This window comes from Drosophila sulfurigaster, chromosome 2R (assembly GCF_023558435.1).
Source record: "Drosophila sulfurigaster albostrigata strain 15112-1811.04 chromosome 2R, ASM2355843v2, whole genome shotgun sequence".
NCBI classification, from domain to species: domain Eukaryota; kingdom Metazoa; phylum Arthropoda; class Insecta; order Diptera; family Drosophilidae; genus Drosophila; species Drosophila sulfurigaster.
The window spans coordinates 8026700-8052240 of record NC_084882.1 but is presented as its reverse complement, the minus strand read 5'-3'; the positions used below and the strand labels follow the sequence as shown (position 1 = coordinate 8052240).

General features: G+C 40.8%; 2 protein-coding genes across 2 annotated transcripts; both read right to left on the bottom strand.

Moving 5' to 3' along the window:
* Positions 1-3165: 3165 nt before the first annotated feature.
* Positions 3166-5429, bottom strand: LOC133836527 (uncharacterized). Its single transcript, XM_062267065.1, has 3 exons — positions 4468-5429; positions 3533-3712; positions 3166-3452 (listed from the first exon to the last, which is right to left on the bottom strand). The coding sequence occupies exons 1-3, from the start codon at positions 4493-4495 to the stop codon at positions 3418-3420; spliced, it is 243 nt and encodes an 80-aa protein (XP_062123049.1). The 5' UTR covers positions 4496-5429; the 3' UTR covers positions 3166-3417.
* Positions 5430-6425: 996 nt separating this feature from the next.
* LOC133836526 (dynein beta chain, ciliary) lies at positions 6426-25484 on the bottom strand. Its single transcript, XM_062267064.1, is given in 29 exon segments — positions 6426-6940; positions 7112-7244; positions 8141-8289; positions 8356-8745; positions 8747-8926; positions 8928-9359; positions 9417-9831; positions 9895-10211; positions 10275-10445; positions 10504-11014; positions 11075-11572; positions 11627-11796; positions 11864-13213; positions 13287-13443; positions 13506-13867; positions 13930-14753; positions 14831-15183; positions 15801-16513; positions 16573-18561; positions 18689-18718; positions 19015-19287; positions 19544-21123; positions 21180-21631; positions 21694-21959; positions 22371-22653; positions 22713-22954; positions 23025-23236; positions 23363-23515; positions 24690-25484. Coding segments are annotated over 29 exon segments (13494 nt in total). The 5' UTR covers positions 25417-25484; the 3' UTR covers positions 6426-6778.
* Positions 25485-25541: the final 57 nt, after the last annotated feature.

Below are 25541 nucleotides of genomic sequence, written 5' to 3'. Positions count from 1 at the left end.
CATAAAGTTTAAGTAGTCACAATAAAGGGCTCGTGACCATAAAATAAAATACTTCAAGATAAAAATAGTAATCTGGTTGTAATTAATCTTCCCAAATTGTACCATAGGTCAGACCAATAGATAAGCGTGAAATACGAGGTACTAATGACTGCACTTCAAAAACATTTCAAGTAATACCATTACTTTTATTAGTGTAATATTCCTATTACCATGATCATAAAATGACACTGTCGAAGTTGCGGCGGAAATTTGAGATTTCACCGAAGTTTTGGTTCCCTTAAGGAAAATATAACCATAACCATTGTTGCATTACAAGTAATATTCAAGGTACTTGCCAATTACGCTTATCCTCATTAGAATGAAAATGTTTGTAAGAAATTCGAGACTCTCGCTTTAAAAACATCTGCCACTTTACCGAATTTAAACTTTTAACAATATCCATGTTTTAATTCTGTAAATTCTGTAGCAACAAATTTCAAAGAAATTGACAACGAGACCAGACAATTTGTTCGAGAACTTGGCAACCTAACGTTAGGATACTCGGTGGTGTTCCACTTTTATGGAAAATCATAAAAAACAAAAATCATTGCATTGAAATGTAATAGCTTATTCATAATATGCAAATGCTCTGCAATAAAAATAACGATAAATGTTTAAACTTTTTCAAAGCTTTAAAGGAGACGCAAAAAATTGCTGACAGCAAAAAATATATATAGAAATGGTATTTTTTCTACATAGAATGTTTAAATGTAATTAAAAATTTAAAAGCATTTGTATAAAATGTATAAATAATTGTGTTTATTTTTAACAAACTAAAAAAGTTATTGTTTTTATGTATTATTTTATAATATTTAAAGACTATGAAAACGATATTATCCTTTGTATTCCTACCAACTTGTCCACGGTTGTTTATTGTACTTAATACATTTTCAGACCATTTTATGTTCACAGAAATTGGGTATGCTAAATTAATTTGGAAATGTGGTAGAAAGTACATAAATGACAAGCTTTGCTTTATGAAAAAGGACGAATCGCATACTGTAATTTATTTACCGGAAGCTTAAGCTTAAGGAACAAATAAAATAAAAAATATTTGGTCGGAAGTGATTTAAGCGACCTTAATAAACAAGTGAAATCAAAGAAAATGTTGGGCTTCAGATACCATGTGCATAGCATATAGGCTTCACTGAGCGATTTCAGTTTTAATGATGTCATCAAGCTATCACTCAATTGGAAAAATTTCAAGTCTAAAGCGCCGCTATTTTTGATTGGACATAAAAAATCGACGTGACGTCGCCGTTTTTCGGGCCATTTGAATGACGTTCGAATATCAAAATGGGATAAATTGTTTCGCTTCGGGCATGAAAAGTCAATGCTAAGGATAAATAAAGAACTCGAGGATACATTGTAAGTAGTAGCTGAATGGTCCTGCGTCAGTCTGTTTGCACAACTTTGTTTTATCCGTTTACCCGTTTTTATGGCTACAGGGTATTAAAACACCTTTAACGAGATCAAAAAAAGGCTCTTTGAATGCTTTGGGGCTTCTGGCGTTTAGCTAGCCCATCTATCTGAGCTGTCAGCTGGCAGCTGCTGGGCTTTAAGTGACTCCATAATTGATTTATACTTCCATATGGACGTTGGTCCGGACATAGTAATGGTTTCCCATGCTTCGGGGGGGATAGCACTTACCCCGCTTAACCCGTCACCGCAGTTCGTGGTTTAAATTGTGTGCAGCTATTGTTGTCTGGACTCCATTAAATGCCTAATTAATGCATCAATTGAATTTAACTGCCAGCAGTTGATCAATATGGCCACAAATCTCAGGCAGTGGAAGTCCTTTGGGCGTCTTTCCTTTGTCCTGTCCTTGCCTTTGTTTGCCGAAATCGTTGGTTAGAGGCTAAGGCATTGGCCAAGATAAACAGAAAAACAGGCGACACAAAAGCGCGCGAAATCACACACAACCAGACGCTGGGATACACATACGCACACACACTTCACTCACATACATAAATGCTACGCGAATACGACTTGAACCCGGTCCAAGCACTTTAATATGGCGCCAAATGATGCGGCATCCATCCAACGAAGTTATCGTCGTTAGGATTTCTTTGGATCTTATTGATGCGCGACCGTAGCAGCTTCGACTGTGCCATCAAACGGTATTTGTTGTACTGGCCGCCCAGCATCAGCCGCCAGATGAATGAACCAAGAAATTGCCAAACAACTTTGCATTGTCGGTGAAAGATGTGAAAAGTTTGAGCACAGCATGGACCATAGACGCGACGGACACTAATACAGACGCACACGGCCGAAGCTTTTACTACGCGCAGAGCTTTTTAAGGGGGTGTCATTTGTCAACCCCCACGAAATATAAAGCTTTTCTCCTGACGTATTTTCAATAGTCAAAGTGCTGTGTAAGTTTGCTAAAATTGAAAAAAAAAGATACTTTTCAATTTCCGATAATTTATTATAAATTTTAAGATTATATGGTTTTTATTCTATAATATATTTAACAGGCAGAGTAAAGCATCAGGAATCCGAAATCAAAAACTCATTTATTGAGTTTTAGATCCAAGTTTGATTTGAAATATGATAATTTTGTAAATTATCAGACTGGTTTATTTTGTAGTCTTGCAAAATGTGTAGAACTTTTAATGTCACAAAGTTATTGAACGTCGCACACAGCCGTTTAAAGTCCTTCATACTCATTTCTTATACGGACTACTTGTTAGTTGCGACTTTGGATTCAAATAGTAAGTTCTGACGTCGGTTCCATTCATTTTTTTTCAACACGTGATACGTAGCAATACCCTCTTTTAATATGGGCATGTGTGCGTATAAGAATTATCAGTAAATGATTTGCTAAACAAGGCAGATGATTTAATTCAAATTTAAGCACTATAGTTTCTAACAGTCGACAATGAGCCAATAGATAAGAGCTGCTGGCTCGAGCTTATTTGCTGGGTTAAGAAATGAAGTCATCATCTATTATAGACGATGTGCGGGGTTGTAAGCAAGTCCCCAGTCTGATTTAAATTCTATATATGTCCATACATATGGCATGTATGAGTTTGTACATATAAAAAACTATCTACGCGAAACTTTTGAATATATTAGTGTACGTTTTTGTATATTATTTTTTTATTAAATATTTAAAATTAATAATTACAAAATATATGTATGTATAGTATACTCGTATTATGTTTATGCATTATGCATTGCGTTGGGGCTGATGCTGTGAAGGAGGTGGTGCAGGAAGGGGGGCGTGTATTGTATTCTGCTGAAGCACAACTTAAAAATATCACACACAAATACCACGCAAGAAAAGTAACCAACAACTTAAAGAGACATCGTCCGTACTTAAGTTCTCCATCTGATTCTGATACTGCGCACTGTCAAAGGGTTAAGTTTTAGCATCTATGGACACTCCTTGTCACTGATCTTTTGGAAATCTATACAAATTCAATGTGATTAGTATATATTTGTATACATACATAGATAGTTATTGTAATTTCTCCAATCGATTACTCACTTGCATTCTGTAGACAATTATCTGTTTTCATTACGCATACATTGCGATAGGTTTTGGTTGTGCCTTTGTCGTCAGCTGCGCACAAATATTGATTCTCCTGCATATCACAATCCATGGCACACTTCACATTGGGATCGGGCAAGCTGAGGCACTGCACCAGAGTCAGAGCGTAAAGCGTTACTGTAAATAAATACAATCACATAGTTAAAATTCCCAGTATTTTATTAAAAACATAAAACTCAATTCTAATTTGAAATCAGTGCTTGGTAACCTGTTCTGAATTCATGTCGACAATATTACTATATGAAAAATACTGTGGACATTATAATCAACGTCAACACCCTCAATCTGTATAGTCCATCAGTCAATCGTACGCCCATCGTTCCGACGACGCCAGTACGTCTGGCTGGTCATTGGCCGGCCGGAAAGCTCTAAAATGGGTCTGATGGTTCAGTCAAAGTGGATCTTTGTTAATCCTATTTGCAGTATTTTAATGAAGTTAAAGAATTATCAATCCTGATGTAGACCGTTAAATATCTAAGCTCAAAATATAAATTTATTTTCAAAAATTATTATTGCTATACAAGACACGAATTATGAGTCTATCATAAATCAATCATAAAAAAATTCTGTTTACACTTGCACCAAATATTTGAAAATATATATTCAAATTGAAATTCCTGGAATCCCACTTCTATCTAAGCAATTTAAGCACACAAAACACAAATTCTAAGAATTTACATTTACTCTAACTTATAAGAGGGAAATTGATTTAACAACGCATTTCACCAGAAATTTTAAATTATTTTTGTAGAAAAACATTATACTATATGCTAAACGTTTTTCAAATTTATTCGTTAAAAAAACTAATTTATTGTCGGTATGGTATTTAATTGGAAACTAAAATAACTAAAAAACTAAAAAACAATACGTACATGCGAGGAATACTGCAAACAGCTTCATTTTGTTGCGATGAATATAGTAATATAGTTGACTTTGTCTATAAAGATGAGTTCGCTGTGATCTATCACAGCAAAAACTCGGTCGCACAATAATTAATCAATTAATGCGTTGTGTGAACTTTGCGGGTCATATGCAAATGCTGTTAGATGTTGTTTGTTTTTCTCGTTGATCGAATATTACACGATTTCTTTATATACACATTTGATTAAACACTTTCGAATATATATACTCCTCTGTGTATATTCAATTGAGGCTTGTCATTCAACTTCAGACACGTGTGTAGTGTTATGTGTGTACAAGTATTTGTATAGTACTTGTATGTATAAGTTATTATTTTATTTTGTATTTTTCAAATAGATTATTTAATACGCGGAAGATTCACTTGTGGGTTGTATTTAATATTTCTTTCTGAATTTTTGATTCGATTTTCTCTCTCTCGGCGATTCCGCACCAGCACGCGTCTAAATGCGAACTGAAACTAAAACGCCGCGCAAAGATATCCTCCAGCCAGCGGGAGAGTGAGCTGACTCTGACTCTGACTCTTGCGACGAGGCTGACTAACTGAATGACTGGCTGGGATGCTGCTGCTGTTGATGCTGCTGCTGCTGGTCGCTTGGTCGCTCGCTTACTGATTGCTGTCTGCCGGCCGCTGTTAGATACAGATAACTCAATACATGTGTGCACATGTGTGTATGTGTATGCTGCTGAGCACTGGGAACTGGGAACTGGGAACTGAGCAATGGGCACTGGGAATTGGGCACTGGGAACTGGGCACTGGGCACTGGTCACTGGCACTAGTCGCTGTTTGAATTTTCAGTTTCGAGTTTCGGATACCAATAATCAATCAAAATCACTGACTGACTTTTCGACAGACTCACTGACTGACTGACTGACAAAATGTGCTATCGTGGCTTTGGTTTTTGGCTACTTCTCTGTGTAGCGCACACGAATGATGTTCGACCACACAGTGTCTGTTAGTTTTATAGAATTTTTTCATGCTAAAATGATTTACGCTCGTGTCGTCGTCTTCAGTTTTCTTTTCGTTGCTTTGTACATTTTGCCTTTTGTTTTATTTTATTTATTATTTTGTATATATGCCTGTGCTGGCATCTCTGTATGAGAGTATGTTTTTTCTCTTTTTTTCGAATGTAGTGAGTGCTGTTAGTTGGTTGGATGCTCGCCCGGTCGCCCGGTCGGTTGGATCGTATCGGATCGATCGTTTGATCGCTTGATCGATAGCTCTGTAGGCGGGTCACGCGTCACGTTGTCCAGCTCTTTGCTGTTTTTTTGTTGTTTTTGTTTTTGTTTCTGTTGTTGTATTACGTTTGAATTATTTATGTGTGTTTTATGCAGTCAGTCGTCACATCTGAAATTTTCGAAAATTTTCTTGTTATCGTCTTTGTGTTTTATTTATTTTTTGTTTGCCATAATGATGCTGCCGCTATCGTTAATTGGTTCACGTTCACGTTTCGCTTAAGACTGTCCAATGCGGCTGCTACTCAGCATTTTTGAAATTTCGTCAGAAAATAAATGTTTTATATATTTTTTTTTAAATAATGTTTTATTTTCATTAACGACGATGGCCACAAGTTCAGTCCACTCCATCATAAGCGTCGTCTATGAATTTCCTTTGATGATCAAATATTTTGGCAATTTTATATTATACATATGTTCATATGATCATACATACACACTTAATCGTACTTCAATGTGTCGCTATGTATAATATTTATGTGTATGTTATTATTTATGGAAGCACTACGCATTTGATTTGGTGATTTAGATTTCCCCCATATTTTTATGCGTCTGAATTCTAGACTGGTATTCAGTTATCAGTGGATTTTTTGGGCATACATTCATCATCTCTGAATTTACGTACATATATTATTATATTAATTATCTTATAACTCATTTCATTTGTGATTATCAATATTCACTGACTAATCACACAAGGTCCGTTGATTTATGGCATTTCCTTGGGGCTTTACACGTTTCATTTGGAGTGTAAACAATAAACACTTTTGTTGTTTTTTTTAATTTCCCCCGTAAATAAAATAAAGACATTCCATGTTTTTTTATGCTAGTGCGCCTAGGGCAAGTCTACAGAGAATGTGATTTTATTTAGGAAAAATAGTGCTTAGAATAGGAAAATAGTGGAATTTGTAATTCTACCAAGTTAATAAAATATAATAAGCATAATTGCTCAAAGAGTTACTTGAATGAAGAAAATTTTTCTAATACTACTAAAAATATTATTAATAAAATATTGTATTTTCTGCATTCCTAGGTTTGTAAGAGCAAAGCAACGCCTGCCAGGGTCCATTTCCCTGGCTTGTCTTTGGTCTTTAGGTTGAATGTCCAGACATAGGTTGGACCTCGTGTGCGTGTTTTATATACGGGGCATTCGTACATATTCCTCAAGTCCTGCTTGTCTTGGGTAATGGCCTGTAAAATTAGATACAAAAATGTACTATAGAAACGTGGCAGTCAAATCGATAGATTTATGCAAACATGCGCCGATCTTTAGACGCCATAGATCCGCTCCAAATTCAATGTTTTGATCTAGAATTTAGATTAGAATTCGCTACGAGGGGAATATTTGCATTTTGAACTCACTCGAATATTGATCACTGGCATTGATGGATAAAGTTCTTTGAGACGTGATTCCATAATAATACCCTGCTGTATATCCCATCTGGCGCCCTCCATATAGATTCCATGAACACAGCAGCCGTCCCGCGGTGCCGTGCTGTAATTATAAAATATACATTTATATCTGATAATCTTTAATTGTTATCCATGTCTGTCTGGACCTGAGTCTCAGTTTGTGATTGTTATTGTTAGATTTGAAGTGACGCCAAATTAAATCGTGCGATGTTCTCAGCGAGAGAGATAGATGCATTGAGAGCGAGATCGAGAACAAGACCAGGCGCCACTTAATAAACAATCCAGACTCAAGTATAGACAATCGGCAAATAGACAATTGTTAATTACATGCTATTAATAATGTCTATTTATAGACAGCAAAAACACTTCAATTGCTAGTTTAAAATTAGCTTTCATCGAATAGCATTGCGGCTATTATTAGACGCGCTTGAAGCCGTTGCCCGATCTCCGTGCGGATCGAATGGGCCGATCTTTACACTATCTTTGTCTTGTAAGTATTGATGCAAGTCATTGTGATTTATGTACATAGCTGCGAGTGTTTGATAAGTATGTCGAGTGTACAAAGGCACCTAATTAGGTTGTCTGTGATGAGCACTTGGCTATTTTCAAGCTAAATGCTAAATACGATGCAGCTAAGCGGAGCTTAGGCCAGGATCATTTGTTCCTTCATGTTCTCTTTTTAATACAAACTCTGTCCAATGGCCTTCTCGAAATACCTCCACTTGGGTATCTCTATAGGAATGCCAGCCAGTGCGGGCATCGCGGTAAATCAGTCAAAGTCGTCTACAGGCACACATGTTTATATGTACGCATACATATGTATTGAAAGGGTCAGCGCAAAAGTCAATTAAAATTGCGTATTAATGTGGTGTGTGTAGCTTTGGAGGCTTGGTTGACTGATTGACTGGCTGACTGCCTGACTAACTGACTAACTGACTGTCTGGATGTCTGTTTGCCTGTTTGGTTGTCGGCACTTACGTAAATTCCTCCTTCTGTTTCTTGGTCACGTCACACTGCAGGCACATCTTGTCCAGTGGCAACTCATTGCGTCGGGCGGTGCTCTGCATGATGGCGGTTAGCAGAGATTGGGGGTTAAAAAAACCAGCCAGCCAAACGCATGAGGGCAGCTGCAATAAATAAAATACATTTTTTTTTATTATGTCGGTGTTGATGGTATTGTTCGTGCAATTTACCACAAAATCTGTAGACCAAGTTTCCAACTCTCGCAGACGCAAACACAAATCGATAAACCAATTGTTGAGCCCCAGCAGTGAGGGATAGGCACGTTGCGTCCAAATGGGCGGCACTTGATCCAAAAATAATGAATTCTCCAGCACCTCCATATCTGAGGTAATGGTCAATTCGCCTTTTAGGCCCAGATCGAGCTCTTTTAAGCTACGCTTCATTTCGCTGGTTAGAAAATTCATACGTTCGCATTCCTGAAACGCCACAATTACGTATGGAGTACGTTCCTCCACTTTGTTCATTATCTCAACCATGTTGAACTCTTCCGGCAGCTTCTCAATAATTTCATCAACAATTTGTTTAACCTTATCCTCACGGGTAACAGTTGCGCCTCCCCCCAGCACCCGCATCTCGGGGCTGCATTTCGAAGACGGTGCGGAATATATTCTCCGCTCTAGTTGTTAGAAATCCAACTTCTGCATTTGGATGTAGACCATATAAATAAGGTGACTCGGCTGGCATCATTTCATCCACATAAGTATGATACCCCAGATAGTCGGTGTTGGGTGGCGCAGCAAAAAGAGGGTGCCAGGAACAGTTCACCATCGACCAAGTCTGGCTGCATGTACTCCTCCAAGTAGGTGATGCACAAGCGTCTGTCCCAATCATCAGTTATGTGTCCGCCATACATAATCTCGCCAAAGAGATAACGCAAATCCTCCCATGGTACCTTCGCATTGGCCTCGAGATAGTTGTACAACACCGATACACTGATATTCAAGTCGCCCACGTTAAATGGATAGATCTTGTTCCAGCCTTGCGGACCAAATTTACGACGCTCAGCGACTACAGCATGGAAATAACAGAGGGAAAAGAGTATGGCCTTGAACTCGGCTTCCTTGCCGGACATCTCAAGGGTTTCCTGTGTGAAATTGTCAAGTGCTTTATGCAAATTGGCCAACATGCCCGTTGGCGGTTCATTGGTAATCTTAATAGATGACTCCAAGATACCCTATTTAAATACAACTGTTAATATTCTAATAATATTGATATCGTTTCGCATAGTTACCTGGGGTATTATGTGAGCTGATGGTGTTGAGGCTGGTTCGGCGCTTAAGAACATGCGATAGTCCGGATGGGAACCATCAGCATAATGTTCCAATTTTTTTTCAAGAACCGGCAGCCATTTTCTTACCAAGTGAATATTTTGCAATACAACCCAATGTCCATTTTTGGCCGCCGTATCCATGGCTGCCTCGGCAATAGACTCCTGACCCTGACCTAGGGATACATTGTGAAAGTTTCCTAAGTCCAAGCTAAAGCCCATTTGTTTGCCCAAAGCTTCAACATCTTTCAAGGGATTGACACCAGGTGACAGTATAAAGAAAATAGGTGTTGAAGGACTGGCTTCCTCATAGGATTTTGCAAACTCCATAGCGCGATTTTCTACATATTTGGAACCCAGTTTCTCCTCAATGAAGTCACTAAATGTCGAGTAAACTGAATTAAGCAACACATTCAATTATGATTTATAGCGTATTACTTACGCTAATGCATAAGTCATACGATCGGGTCTCAAGGCTCTTATCATGCAGAGACGTTGTAATGCGGTTTTGTTCTTCCATTCCTGTGGGAATTTCTCTTTTTCTGGTAGCTCCGATTCCACGAGTTTCTTCCAGCGTTTTGATGAAGTCTCAATGTCGCGATCCAAGTTCCGAAACTCATCTTTGGACGCTAGACTGCAAATTCCGCCCCACGATTGATTACTCAAGAAATCCACAGGACTTGTCACATGTGGTTTTATCGGGAAGCGGAGTAGGAAGTCCAGTTCCGCAGATGAGACCTCCTCGTTCATCAGCAGTATCTGTAAATCAACACAAAAGAAATTACTACAAGTTCATAGTTTGGTATTCAAGATTTCTCTTACCTGAAAAGTCATTTGCGAGGCGAAGATGAGTTTGTCGCATTCGAAAAGACCACGCGAAGTATACTGAAAGACCGAATACGTTATGCAATCGATCAGATTTGAAACACGCAAATCCAAAGTTTCGCCCGGTTCAGCCTTGGCTATGGCCTTTTGGAACACTACACTAAAAGCCTGAAAGCCAAAGTAGATTAGTTATGGCTTTATTTTGATGTGACCATTTCTAACTTACCTTCAGGGAGAACTGATAGATCGGATTGATTGTGTTCAATTCGTTAAGGATAAAGTACAAAAGACTTGCTCTGGCCGCCGCTGGCCTATAGTATTCACGGGCCTTATCGATTTCCTTGGATGTTATCTTCGCTTCGGCAACTTTTTCCTCAATGTCGGAGGCTGTGCTCTTTGTTGTCTCCAGATTCTCCACCAATGCCGTGTCACCTAAAATATTCTCACCCGCCGAAGATAGACGTGATAGCAAATCATCCTCCAGCTTCTTTAGCATTATCTTAAAATCGTTTTGCTGTTTGGTTAACTCGGCCTTCAGATCCTCCAGATCGGGACGTTCGGCCTTCACGACCTCTGCGAGCAGCTGATCCTCTAAGCCATCGCGAGTGACAGTAAAATTGATCAGAGTTGTTTGTGCTTGCATCTCTGGTTTGTAGTGCGGATTAGCTAGTTTTGTGTGCAGAATTAAACGGAATGTCGAGTTATATTCAATCTCCTTGTCTCCGATCTTAATAGCTCTGTAATTTTAAATAAAAAAATTATTCATTGAAATTAAGGGTACTCAAGAATATACTTACTTGCCCTTCTTGATCAGATTTCGGCCGAGCAATGAGTCCAAAACAGGATCTAAGTTCTCATCAATGTTCTCTATCAACACTGTGATACCGGTATTGATTGATTTCTCAATAATATCCAAGTAGTTACGCTGTCCCAATCTTATGACCTTCAGGTCCTCTCCATACTTTTGCTTAATCCATTTCACGCCCTGCAATTGTGGATCAATCATCAGTGGCCAACGATCCGAATTGGATAGAATCGTCGCATTCTCGATGGACATGCGATCACTGGGTAGTCCTTCGTTTGTCCAAATAGCGATGGTCGTATCATCTGTGAGCAGGGTGAGTGGATCGAGATTTTCAGTTGTGGGTATGGGTGGATCAATGCTCTTAAGAAAGGGTGTCCACATCTTTTGCAATAGATCAATGCGGAATCCCTTCGTGAAACAACCGACATAGGAAATGAAGGCGGTTATGAGTAGAATATCGCCGGGTAAAGTAATGCCCTGCTTGACGAAGCTATAGAAGAATGAAATGTAGTAATACTGCTTAACTATTGTTTGTTTGTCTTACTTATTAACTGCCTCAGCCCACCGGACATTCTCACTGGCCAGGCCGCCAACAAGACGATTGGCTAAGGCAATTGTGGCTTGTGTTGCATCCGCCTCCTGTTGACAACGAAGTTTATCTGCAATGGCCTTTTCGAAGTCCGCCGTAAGCTTGGCGAGCTGCTCTTCTAGACTCTGAATATAGAAAATACATAACATTTTAGAATACCATCCAGATTTATTTTCGGCGACATGAACATACCGCAACTTTGCGCTTGATGCCTGCAAGTTTATCCTGGGCTGCAGCAAGTTCGGCATTGGCTGCAGCAAGAGCCTTCCTCTTGGGCTCCACATCGCAGTAAACTTCATAGAACTTGATGATATTAATAACCCAAGCACATAGTCCGGCCGCAGCGCCAGACTTTGAGCGCACAAACTCTGGTTCGAACTCAGGATCTTTGAGATAGGGTTGGATGGCTTTGATAATCTCGGGATGGATATTCTCCTTGTCGTAGTTAATCAGCGCATCGAGGAATGTGTCTACTTTGGCCATTGAAATTTTAGCTGCCTTCCAGGAGCGATCCTTGGGTAGCTTGCCACCAGGCGCTAGGAGCACCATAACAGCAGCAGTAACATTTGTGACCGCGCCAGGTGGTGATCCAAAGCTCTTGAGCTCTGTCAAATTGGCCTTGTTAAGAGTGTTTAAAGCCTCTTGGGCGGCTGTTAGGGCTGGCTCTGCTTTCAAGAGATCTTCCTCGCAATCGCGTTGCTTTTTGCTCACTTCGTCGGCTATCAAAGCAACCTTCATTTCCTCCTCATCGGCCACGGCTTTTTCCGTTTGCACTTTCTCCGTTTCAATGCCCACAATTTCGATCAAGGCATCGGCCGCATCGTTCTTCTCCTTCAGCTCAACCTCTTGGACAGCTAGCTTGACTTTCAAGTCAGCTACCTGCACTGCCGTTGAGCGCAGCTTTTCCAGACCGTTCTCCAGACGCTCGATTTTGCTCTGCAAATCTTCGTGTTTGTGATTGAGTAGCTTCAGATATAAATTGATCTGTTCGAGATAACTTTTGGGTGTGGTGTAGTTGTAACGACGTTCATTCTGTAAATAAACCTTGGACGTCGTGTTGACCGACGTGTGCACGTAGGCCATGAACTTGGCCACAGAATCACGGTGATTCTCTGGCAACACTTTGTTTTGTGCCAAAAAGTTCATGGCAACCGATATGAGTGCCTCCTGAGGCCATTCGTGGAACCAATTGATGGATGTTGCATTGATGATGGCAGGGAATTTTCTCGACCGAACACGCAATGTTGAACCCACTGGTGAAAAACACAGAACTATCTTAAGTTGCTTGCGTACACGATCGATGAAGAATTTCCAGCAGTTTTCTCGCGTATCAACCAGTCCCGCACCTTTGACCTCATTACGCACGCCAGCGATTATGTTCTCGATTTCGTCGTCCGGAAATAGATCTGGAATCTCGCCAGTGGCTAACAAATCGTTGATTAAGACAAGAAAATCCTCGCTCGGTATCTGTGCATCCGTCATAAGGAACATGATGCTAACATTTTTGAGACCGGCCTTCAGATACAAACCGGAGAACTCGTTCTATTGTACATGGATCACATCAGTTAGAAGCTAGCGCAAAGGGTTAATGGGTATTAATGTTGATTGTACTCACTTTCAAGTCGTTGACACCATAACCTTTCTTGAGCTGTATCTGCACAACCTCCAAGCTGGATATGAATGCTGCCAAGCGCGCTAGAGATTGTTTGCCACTGCCACCAACACCAACCAATAAAGCGCTGCCACGCGGCGATTCTAATATGCGATTGATTCTGCAATGAAAACCTCAAGAGATGAAATAGAACGTATTAAATGAAATCAGAGTCTTTACTACCTGCAGACATGCATCATCGCATCCTCGAATAACACCAGATTCATGGCAGCGACTAGATCATTATACGATGACATTGCTTCCTGAAGGAGTTTGTGAAGCTCAGGCCAACCCTTGATGGGCATGTACTTAGGATCACCAATTCCTCCAGCGAAATGACAGTAAATATTCGGCTTGTCGAATATAACGGATTCGTCAATTTCTTCGAACGACTTCTTGACAATGTCATGCTGCATTTTGGTAAAGCTATCAATATCCTTATCATCAGTTAGCTTATCCGAGTACACACGCTGTGTCTCATGTTGCCACAAACGTATAAGATCTGTTGAGCCCGTCAAGCACTCCGTCGAGCTGAATAGCAGACCCTGTCAAATCAAGCATTAAAATATAAATACTTCAATAAGATAATAATAATATTTCTACTCACTTGAAAAACATTGCTGATGTCGCGCAAATTGAAGATATAATGCGATTTAATGGCCGTGGGTAGAAAGACCTGCAGGCATTTATTGTGCAACGCAATCGTGGCTGCCACAATATTAGGTGTCATTCGGGTGACGATCGGTGTGAACTTCTGCTCGGCATTGGCAAAGTGTTGTGCCAATATTGCCGAATACATAACAGTTATAGAGTCAACACCTGGGAAACTAACGGCCAATACACAAAAATGCCGTTGCAGACGTGGATTGATGGTAAAGCTGCCCGAGGTAGGATTCATGCAGGCCACATATTGACAATTATGGATGTCCTTGAGTGTCAACTTGTTGCGATCATACCAATGACCATAGTCCAGATGTTGGCGCATTAGAGTGTGCGGCTGAACGGTGCCATAGCAGTCCACCTCGGGCATATTGATGTCGTCAACAAAGTAGATCAAGGTCTTGTTGCCGGGCGGTCCGTAGTTGCGACCCGCTTTCTTTTCCAGCGGTTTCTCGAGTATCTTTTGCAACATTTCGGACGTGGTATAGAAATTGAATGGTATTGTGGTGACAGCGTAATTCTCAGAAAGCGATTGAAGCTTCTCATTGACCAGTACGGTCTTGCCGCAACCGGCATTGCCCACTAGCATCACCGGGTGCTTCTTATCCATGAGCAGGTCGAGGAAATATCGCAGTCGAATTGACTCGGAGGTGTGCACGAGCACAGCTTGCAATGGCAGATCCGAGTCCAGCTCAAATTTGGGTATCTTCTCCGTCCAGGGCATGAAGGTCTTTGTCTCGCTATCCAAAAAGTAATCGAAAACTGTGCCGCCTTTTCATTCGGAATCGAAATGAATTGGATATGGCTAAAGTGATGGGACTTGCTTCGAATATGACTTGTCATCTTACCTGCTGGAAACTTAACAGTTTTGAACTCATTTACCCACCATTTGCTGAACTCCACGCGATAATCAATGGCTTGATCCTGGAACATGGCCGAACCGAATGCCCAAATACAAGCAAAAACAAAGTACAGCTCGTGCCATTCTTTTGGACAATCGGCCGGCGTGTTCGCTGGGATTAGAAAACAGTTTAGTAGATGGCACAGCATTTGTATGTGGGCCATTTCAGCGACAGGCGTGATCTTTTTGAAACGCACGCGAATCGTCTCCAATGAAGGCGGTATGTACTTATCGAATAACATGACCAAATTGGACTTTTCGGCTGGAATTTTTCGCGTTTCAACCCAACTGGTCACATAGCTGCAAATTGACAATATAAATTCATATTAGTTAAAGAAGGATCATAATATTTTAGAACAACGTGGTAATGTTTATTACTATTGCACATAACATACAAACAGCGTATTAGCTCTGCTTATTGGGATTCTATTTATTTTGAAACAAGTAAGAAAGCTAGATCGAGTGCCCTCGACTGTCAGATACACGCTACCAGATTTCAATAAAAGCAGAACAGTGCAGACAACAAAAACAACAAAAAAAAAATACAGAATGCTCTAGCTTCTGAGATCTAGGTGCTCATACGGAGTACATATAACAAGATCAAGAATACATATACTATATGGGTTCCCGAAATGACTCATCTTTTAAAAATTGTATAGTTTTGATCTCAAACTATTAAGTTTAGATCTTTAAAGAATTCCTCAGCCGTATTTTGTGAAGTTATTTTAATCTTCTTTATTAAACATTTAATTGCTTCCTACATAATTGTTTGTAATTGACACCAAATACTATATATATTTGTTGCACAATTTTAAGTGATTGCATCATATTTTTCTACCAATTACCTACCAAATTTGTTGCAATGTTTTCATACGCATTAAATCTCCGAAAAAAAATAATTATCCCAAGATACTTACGGATTCCAACCCAAGTCCTGTGGATTAATGTACAATATGCCAGCCCTGGATACGGTTGCCGGTGTCGCTGTTCTCAGATTCGAGATCTCAAAGAGCAAACGCATCGAAGGTGTCAACGCAATGCGCTCATTGCTGGCCAAAGTTAAAACTTTGTTATCATCCATTACGGTGTTCAAGCTCTCGATCCACATGGGATCGATATCGCCATCGAGCACAATCCACTTGGGTTGATCACCCGTTATGTTTGCCTGGTCCCGCATCAGCACTGAGAACAGCCCGTCCTTCCACTCGCGTGTCGCCGGGTTGATAATGCCGAAAAGTTCATCATTGGTCACCGCTTTTGGATTCAAGTCATTGAATATGGGCTTCCGTTTAATGTTCTGATAGGTGCGCAGCAGCGTCTTCCACACTTGTGTTTTACCAGTGCCAGCATTGCCAACAATGAATACAGAATGACGTACCTCCAACAGTTCCTCCAGTTGCACTACTTTCAATATGAAATTATCTTCCGGTTGTAGTAGCAAATCGGAGGCAGCTTGTTTTACGGTGCGTTCAAAGTCCTGATCACGTTTGCGTGGCACATCCAAAGCGGGAAATAGATCGCTGATGAGCCCCATGAACACTGGCATATCATCTGTGATTATCTTTGGTATGTTAAAATCTCTCAATGCGCGCATCAATACCTCCTCCTCAGGGCGTCCAGGATCGCCGCGCTGCAAGTATCATAATTTTACTTTAGCCCTATATAGTTAATATTGACTTGAGAACTCACCTTTAGTGAACCGGCGACCACCAGTACAGACTTGATGGCACGCAAGCCCCAATCGTAGTGATCTTGCTTGGAGAGCAGCTCCTTGCAGAGCGTGTAGAGTGTGATGAATTTGCGGGCCAGGACGCGGGCATCTTGAAAGCCCTCGGCCACGAGCATAATCTCGCAAATGAGTTCAAAGTCTGGCACCACCATGGCACAGGGTCGAAAGAGTGCCTTCAAGTTTTCCGGCAGCTCTGTACGTCCGGCATAGCCCGGGTTCATTGTAATAAATATGCCGACCGTTGGTACGCATGTGATAAACTCGCCCATAAAGTTGAACTTGTCCTTTTTGTCACGAATTGCATCCTGAACGGACTTGACCTGTACGGCCACGACGGACAGCACCTCAACCGTAATACGATTGAACTCATCGAAGCAGCCCCAGGCGCCCGTTTGTGCGAGGCCTTTGTAAATGTTTCCGCAGGATTGATAATCCATCTGTTCGGAGCAGTTGAAGACGTAGACCATGATACCTATGGCACGACCCAGATCCTTGGTTGTCTCCGTTTTGCCAGTGCCAGCAGGACCAGCTGGTCCGCCGCCCATGACCAAGTGTAAGCTTTGTGTGAGTGTTATGTAACAGCGATCTGTGAGCGGCGTTATGACCAGGCGTGGGGTATTGCCTAAGTATTCGTGACAATACTGGAACTCAGCGTCGCAAATATTGGCAAAGCAATCTTTCTCAACATCATCGAATCGATGGCGCAGCTGCGATTGCCACATAAAAGCCGAACCTGAATCCAATTTGGCCTGAATCATCTTAGCGACCACATCTCTTGAGTGCACATCAATCGTGCATATCGTCATTATTTTCTGACGATCCCCCTTGGTCAGCTCGCCGAGCAGCAGTGTTATGAGTAAACTGAGTTGTGAGATTTGTTTCTTGTAATAGTCCTTGATGGCATTGTCATAGCCCTCCTCCAGTCGGCTAAAGGCGATGTTCACCTCTGTTGACCACCAGATCTGTGAGCCGCAAAGCGACACCTGGGCAGGATAGTCGAATAACCATTGCTCACGTTGCTTTTCCTCATAAGCGACGACAGCTTCGGTGACATAGTGTCGCAGGGAGGCTCGCATCGCCGCTTGAATGCGATTTAGCCAGACTTCAACTGGGCCACGAATGCTAGCCAGTTCATTGAATTCAACGTATTCGCCATCTTTGGCGTACATTCCAGAAGCTGTCTCTATCTCATTGGCCTCATCACGATTGAATTTGAGACGGGCTATCGAATCAAATAGCTTGGTCAGATGCTTGGTGACCATTTCCGGTTGAATGCCATTGCTGAGCACATCGAGCAAGTCGGCCGATGATACAAAATAGAAACGAGGAAAAGCCAAACGTTTTGTTTCCAAGTACTCTGCCAGTGCCTTTTCGCATAGCGTAAGCTCCTTTTGCAAATGCTCCAAACGTTCGATTAGCCCTGATCGATTTGTTGATGCCACCACATTCGATGAGACGGACATCTCATCCATGAGTACACGGAATTCGGCATCGATGTTATCGAAACGAACCGAATCGACGGGGAGCTGTTTGCGTATGTCTTCCGAACTCATGAAGATACTCTCAAGATGGGTCCAAGTGCGTTGCACCTCAAACCATACGGTTATCACTTGATCGGCAATCATCAATTTGTTTTGCCAAGTTGAAACTTCTTCGAGGAAATGAGCGATGTACTTGGATGTTATTAAATTTTGTAGGCAAACCTGGTTCTCTTCAAGCGTCTCTATGAGTTCTTCCGATGCCTTAAGGAGTTTGCAGCCAGTGCGCGGATGCAGCTCATGATCGAACTCCATTGCCGACCACGTTGAGTTTAGGTCTCTCAATATTTTCTCCATTGACATTTCCTTAACAGCCTTATCCACAATATTCTTTACTTCCTCCTCACATTCATGAAGGTTCAAGCCCAATAGTTCCGCCAAAGTTGTCTCGTGATCCATTATGAATTTGACCTGCAATCCAATGTTAATTTCAGAGAACATTATTATCTCTTTACTATACTGTTTATCTATGTATATAAGAATGCATACTATATGGAAATTCTACTTTAATTTATGGTTTAACATGCGAAGCACTTACTGTTACTTCCTTTGGCAAGGCGGCCAGACTCTGGAATGAAATGGTATTTACAAGAACTGTACAGTCGAGGCTCAACTAGTATTACTATAGGCCTCACATAGTGGTTTGTTAACAAATCAAGTTAGAAAAAAAAAGTTTAAAAGTTTTTGCTATACAATTGAGCATCTCTTTCAGCATGTTGCTAGGATTAAGAACGCTCAGGTGCTAGGAAAGTAAAGATTAAAAGATTTCCATGAATTATTTACAATTGCCAAATGGATTACAATAATTAATAAAATAGTCCGTTTTTGAAATCTGTACAAACAGTAAAAGAAACATAAATAGACCTTGGTTGAGTTCATAAGTTGATTCCAGTGTCGTTCCCGAATCGCCGGATTTTGTAATTCACCGACAGCTCGGAGAGAGGTTAACATATTTTTCACCGTCGACTCGAGGTTGATAAATGTATCCCAGGTGCGCATTTCCTTATCCAATAGACGGATATCCTTAGCAAATTTCTTGCATTCAATATCCATATTCTCAACATCGACCTTACGCCATGGAGTTGTCTTCCAATCCTCGATGCTGGTTTGCACAATGTTCACATAATCCCAAAGTTGCTGTCATTATTAAAGGAGGTTCATAAAAGTATGAAATAAGTTTAGTAAAAGGAATCTATTATCTTTATCATTGAAGGATTAGTAAATATTGGAAAAGATATTAACGCTAGCTATAAAGTAAAAGCTTTAAGTTCCACATGTGGCATGCAGTAATGTTTAATAAGAATTTAGTTGGTTGATTATAAAACATGCAAAAGGTTTGCTATGAAATAAATACTCTAAGAAGATATAGGAGCTCAAATGTTACATTAGATACCTTGAGCATGCGCAGCTCCTTGCGACATTGCTTGAGAACCTTAAACTCTGGTATATTGACTTCAAAGAGGCTGCCCGACTTCTGAATCTCGCCCATTTCCCTCTCGCACAGATACATGTCGTCATTGATGCGATCCATTAACAAATATGGCTTGAAGCAGTCAAACCGGAAGAAATCGTACTGCTTGAAGACCTCGCGGAATAGTTGGATATGTGCTTCGAAGAGAGTTATTTTGTTCCTTATGCTGACCACCTCGGTGGCTTGCAGAGGAGACACCTGTTGCTTAACTGTGGTTGCAATCTTCTTGGTGTTGGCCCACTGCTCAGGCAGCTCCTGCAGCAGCACATTCACTTCCTCAGGTATGTCCATGTCGTAGTACTTAAGCAGCTGAATGGTTTCCTGCATGGGTTCAAACATCTCATCGGTGTTGGCAGCACGCTCCTTCACCTGCATCAAATAGGCCATAATGCTGACCAGACCCTCGTAGTCTTTTTCCTTTACTGTCTGCAACAGACCCTCGTCGGCCTTGCGTATAAAGTGACTGAGATTCATGAGGCTGGATGTTACAGTTGTCACCAGATGCTCCTTGAACATATTGCCCCACTTGCAGACGGTATTGAGCAATGCTTGCCGAAAGGGACGTACATCCACTTGAAACCATGAGCTGAACACTTGAAACGAGGGAATATCCTCAATCTCACTGAACAGCGACTCATAGTTGTCGATTTGCTCCCTAAATGCCTCGATGGTGGGCTGGCAAGGCTCTGGCGGAGGAGGGGCAGCTGGATCATTCATTTGTATTAGCTCAATTTCATCTGGATCCAACATGCGGCCGTATTCCAAAAAGTATTCCATGCATTCTTCTCGATCGTCTAGCCACAGATACGAGTAGCGTTCGAACTGTCGACAGAAACGTGAAGCCTCCTCCATGACCAAGTCAACGCCATTGAGGATCTCGCGTCGCATATCAATAATGTCCTGATTTTCCTTAATAAGCTCCACATAATTGCGTTTCTCATTCGGCTTCAATCGCTTGACAAGTGATCCCATCTTCATAATGTCGCGCATAAGCTCGATCAGCATGTTGTTAAAACCCATTGGATCGTCTGGCTCCAGGGAAGGGACAAACACCAAATTGGGCTCCAACAGCTCCAGGCGTGATTCAAACAGCGGTGCATAATTGTTGTCGGGATCCATATTCTCTGCTAGATATCCCACACTGACTCCCACTGTACGCAATATGTTTTCATAGACAATATTGTCGACAAAGTCGACGTAGCTCAGCCAGACGGCATCGTTTTGCTTTTGCTCCATGTCGAACTGCAGCATGTTGTCTTGGAGAAGTTTATGAATCTCCACAGAGGCTGCCTGTATCTCCGAGTAACGCTTAGCAGTGCGATCGGGTCTTTCGTCTATTGATAGCACAGTATCTTTCTTACAGTCGCGTCTCTCAAAAAGCGGCTGCTTGGCCCAAACCTCCATTATTTTGCGTATTTGGCGTAGATTCTCCTGAGTGTGATTCATACGATTGCGTAGAGCAGCCACAGGATTGCGCAGCTTCTCCAGATAGCTCATAATATCTATAGGAATAGAAAAATTTATTCAACACCCAATCAATTCAATTCCTTGCGCGCACCTGATGAATTCCAAACAAGGTGATCCACACCAATTTCAACAAGATCATCAATCATTTTTATCTCCGGTTCAATCAGTCTGAGCTCCACCGGTGAACTGCCCTCCTGTATGCTGTTATACCAATCAATGGTCTTCTCCAGGTTCAATGTATACGAACGCAAGACATCGCTCTTTTCAGCAAAGTCAATGGCTATCTCGGGTATTCCATCGATTTTCATTTGCTGCATGTAGTGCACCTCTCGCAGAATGGAGAATAAAGTACTGCTAAAGTTGAGAATCAACGAGTTGCTGTGCTGGTCGCGAGCTATCAATGACTTCTTTAGATCCTCCTCAATTTGCTCGGCCAACTGCACTGACCATTCGTCAAAGAACTGCGTCTTACAGACGCCCAACTTGACTATGAGGCACTCGTAACGCTCTATAATTTCCAGGGATTTCTCTGTTTTGGTAATGCTGTAGATTAATGTATAGTTATAATATTCGTAAGCGACAAATTTAATATTATATTAGCTTACTCATGCTGCAGCGCCTTGAAGTGCTTCACTGGTACCGTAATGCGCGTCTCCAGTTGATGGCACCAGCGTATAAAGGCTGCCACAGGTGGACAGTTGTAATTAGGGTATAAGGATTCATCATCCCTGATCAGTAGAATCTGCTTGTCGTATATGCTCTCGCAGACTGTCAGCTCCTCATCCAGCATGCGTACAATTTCTGCGTAACGCTGTGTGAACTCTTCCTTGATCTTTGGTCGATCAAGAACACTACCCACAATGCTGATAAGCTGAAAATGAGAAATAGAATTGTAATTTAAATTGATTCATTCCTATAGAATAGTTCCGGTAATTTATTTGCTTAATTTTGTTCGATATTAGGAAAAATATTATGATGCATGACATAAAATATTTTTGTAATAAATATAAATTATTGGCAATGATTCATTAAAATCAATAAGGGAGAGTTAACGATAGTAATTATGGGTATCCGTGATAAACACAGTAGAGTCTTTTATAATATGCACAGACAACTCGAATGAGTTATTGCACAGAATAGTTGGTTGTACAGAAGCTAAAGTATAAAGGGTAAAGTTATTTATGTGTCTCATAGGGACAGAAAGATTGATATGTCTAACATAACTTTAACTAAGGCGATTTGTTAAGGCGGATATATTAAATAAGATATGTCTATGACTTACTTTAAAAATACTCTCTAAGTTGTGACAATCGTCGAAGGCCTGGCACAGAATGGCTGCCAATTTCATATCCAACTCCAGTATACGCGTTTGAAAGCCGCGAAAGTCTTCGTCGAATTCATGATCATCTGGATCCAAGACATCATAGCTTTTTGAGGCAAATGCCGTAAAGTATTGATTAAACTCCACATAAACATCCGTGATGCGTGTGCTTAGCTGTCGACCACGCAGTCCACCGATTTCGACTTTCTCTAATTTCAGGAATTCAATCACAGTAAAGAAGAACCTAAAGAGTAAAATAATAATGGACAATCTTAGAAATTCATAAACAACGCGTTTTCATACCACTGAATCGTTGTTAGACGCTCGAGGAATGCATTAAAGCGCTTGAAAACTGAATTTGGATGAAAAGTCCATAAAATCGGTGGCCGCTCCTCGGGTTCCGTGAAAAATGCGGCCAAACGTTCCTTGTAATAGTCGAATAGTTCCCTAAAGAACTTTAGTATTTGAATGGAGAGTGTGAGGCGTTGCATAGCCTCATCAATATCGCTATGGAATATAGACGAGGGATCCAAATAGCGCTTGGCCTGATGCATTATAAGAAGATTTATTATCGATTCTCAGACAAAAACGGATATAATATAATATAGTAGTTACCTGATGTATAATCAAGTTGCATATCTCTTGCAATAGAACTGTTATCTTCGCCGACTGACAGTAATAGCGTGAGTTGCCCCAAAGCGTGCAGACAGTATGCATGAAGGGTATGAGCAATGGCTTGAATTCGGAAAAATCAATTTCCTCCAGTTGATGCAAGGGGCGTTTCAAAGGGTTCAAATATAGTGTTATATCCTTTGCCTCTGCAAGTGCTGTGCGAATGTTCAATCAAAACCCCAGAACACAGTTAGTTTGTCGGCATGCAAAAGGCATAGATAGATAGATACATTTCTTTATTCAATGGCATGTTGCACAGCCATTAAATTGGCTTCACTCACCCGTAACAACGTTTTTGAAGAGCGTTTGAAAGCACGGATGATAGGCACTCAATGAATACTCCAATATTAAGGCCATGGCTCGTATACGTTCATTGCGCAATTGGTCATAGATAAAGGATAGATTTTTCAGTCGATTGTTCCAAAATGTAAACTCTGTGAGAGAAATCGAGCAGATAAACGCATTATGAGTAATCAATTCATTAAATATAATTAAATCAAATGAATTGAGCAAGTTGTTTGAATAAATGAATTTATAATTTCATTAGCATATTTGAATATTCGAAATATATTTAACTATTTAGTGGAGTTGGAGAAAGAGAAGCATAGTAAACATATATTTTGTGAGCACTAAATAAGCTTATTGAAATTAGTCATAACTATTTATCTATATAACTCCCATGTTTACAATAAGCTAATAATATATTGAAGTTCTGGATATGACTACAGATTAAAATAGTTAAGACTCATCCGGAGTGATGCTTAATCATTTAAGTGTCGACGAGAACTCTTAGTCTTCACTAAGAGCTAATTTAGCTGGCAACTTACATTAAGAAATTATTAAATTCTTGCAGTTTAATGTATGTTATATTTTTCACGTTATTGAATAGAAGGGCTCTTTGTATAATCGATACAGATGGTCTATGATTTTCAGAGCTTGATGCATAGCTTCTAACCCTTTAAGTAGTTAGCAAAAAAGGAATTGTCTTCTCAATAGTGACATAGATACATATTTATATTTAAATTTTGACTACCAGTTTAAGCATTGATTGCAAAACTTTGCGCATTCGATTTCCTCGTATTCAAATCAGTTAAATTTTATTGCTGTGAAAACCTAACTGGTATTTTAGGGTTGTTCATTTTAAAGATAAAATGATAACAATCGCAATAACTTATGGCTACAGCTGCTTTTGATTATTCCTATACTATATAGCTTCGGTATAACATTGTGCACATGCTACTGAATTCAGTTAGAGCAGATGTCAAACCGTCACAAAATCAAGCAACAAAAGATGTAACAAAAGAAATGCTTTCGCATGCACGAAGACAGATAATAATAACAACTTTTGAAGACAATTTGCTCAATTCATACACATCTATTATATGTGCAAATGTATGTGTGCGCATATAGGCATAAACATGCAAAATTCGAGCGGTTGCTAGGATATGTCAAACAAACGACAACTGCAAAACTTGAATTTTATCAATAAATAATAAATAAAGCTGTGCCAAAAATAACCAAAATAATGAAATGCCTGTGTGGCAGACTCTATAACCTATTACCTATTGTATGAACTGTGACCCCACCAACCACCCTTCGCCCACTCACCCGTGTGTGGCGTTGGATTCTGTCCGTTGGCAAAGGCATTCGTTGGACTCTCCTTGATGACCTCGTGTATCTGCGTAGCCCACTTGATGACAACGCCCTCAATGGCACTCTTGAGGTACAAGTCGAACTGGCAATGCTGCGTTTCGGTCAACTCCTTGGCGGCCTTAACAATTTTCTCGACGCCCACAGGCATGGCCAAGATTGTTTCACCGCTCACCTGTCCCTTCACCTGATGCACGGTGCTCTTCAGACTGTGCACATGCTTCTGCACATCCTGGGCCACCATAATGGGCCAGCTTCTATAGTTGTCCTCATTGGAAAGCAGGGGCACAAGCACCTCCTCAACGAGTGCCGAGAGCTGATCAATTGTGCGGGTGGCCAGGTCCCCAAAGATGATGAAATTGCCACAATTCTCACGTGGCACCGGCTTGGCATACCTCTTAATAAAGTAAACACCCTTGCTCTTTAGCTGCGACAATGGGAACGTTGTGGACGGTACAAGTTGGGCAGCAGGCGTTAGGATGATAATCAAAACGACAGGTACGCTGCGATCCAAAAACTCCTTGATAATCCCTTTGTGCTCCTCGACAGTGATGACACGTGTCCATTTCTCAGGTTTCAATTTGAGAGATTTAATAACAAACGAACCCATCAGCTCCAGACGTGGATCCGGACCACCGCCAGCAGCGGCGGCCGCCGCCTCGGCGCTGGTGGATGGCTGCTCCATCTAGAGGCCTGGGTTTGTTTGGTGGTGTTGCTACCACAGATGTTGTTTTCGTTTGCTATGTGTGGACGAGGAGAGTATTACTGTTCGAATGACCTTGTTACCAGTAACAACTACATATATCAATC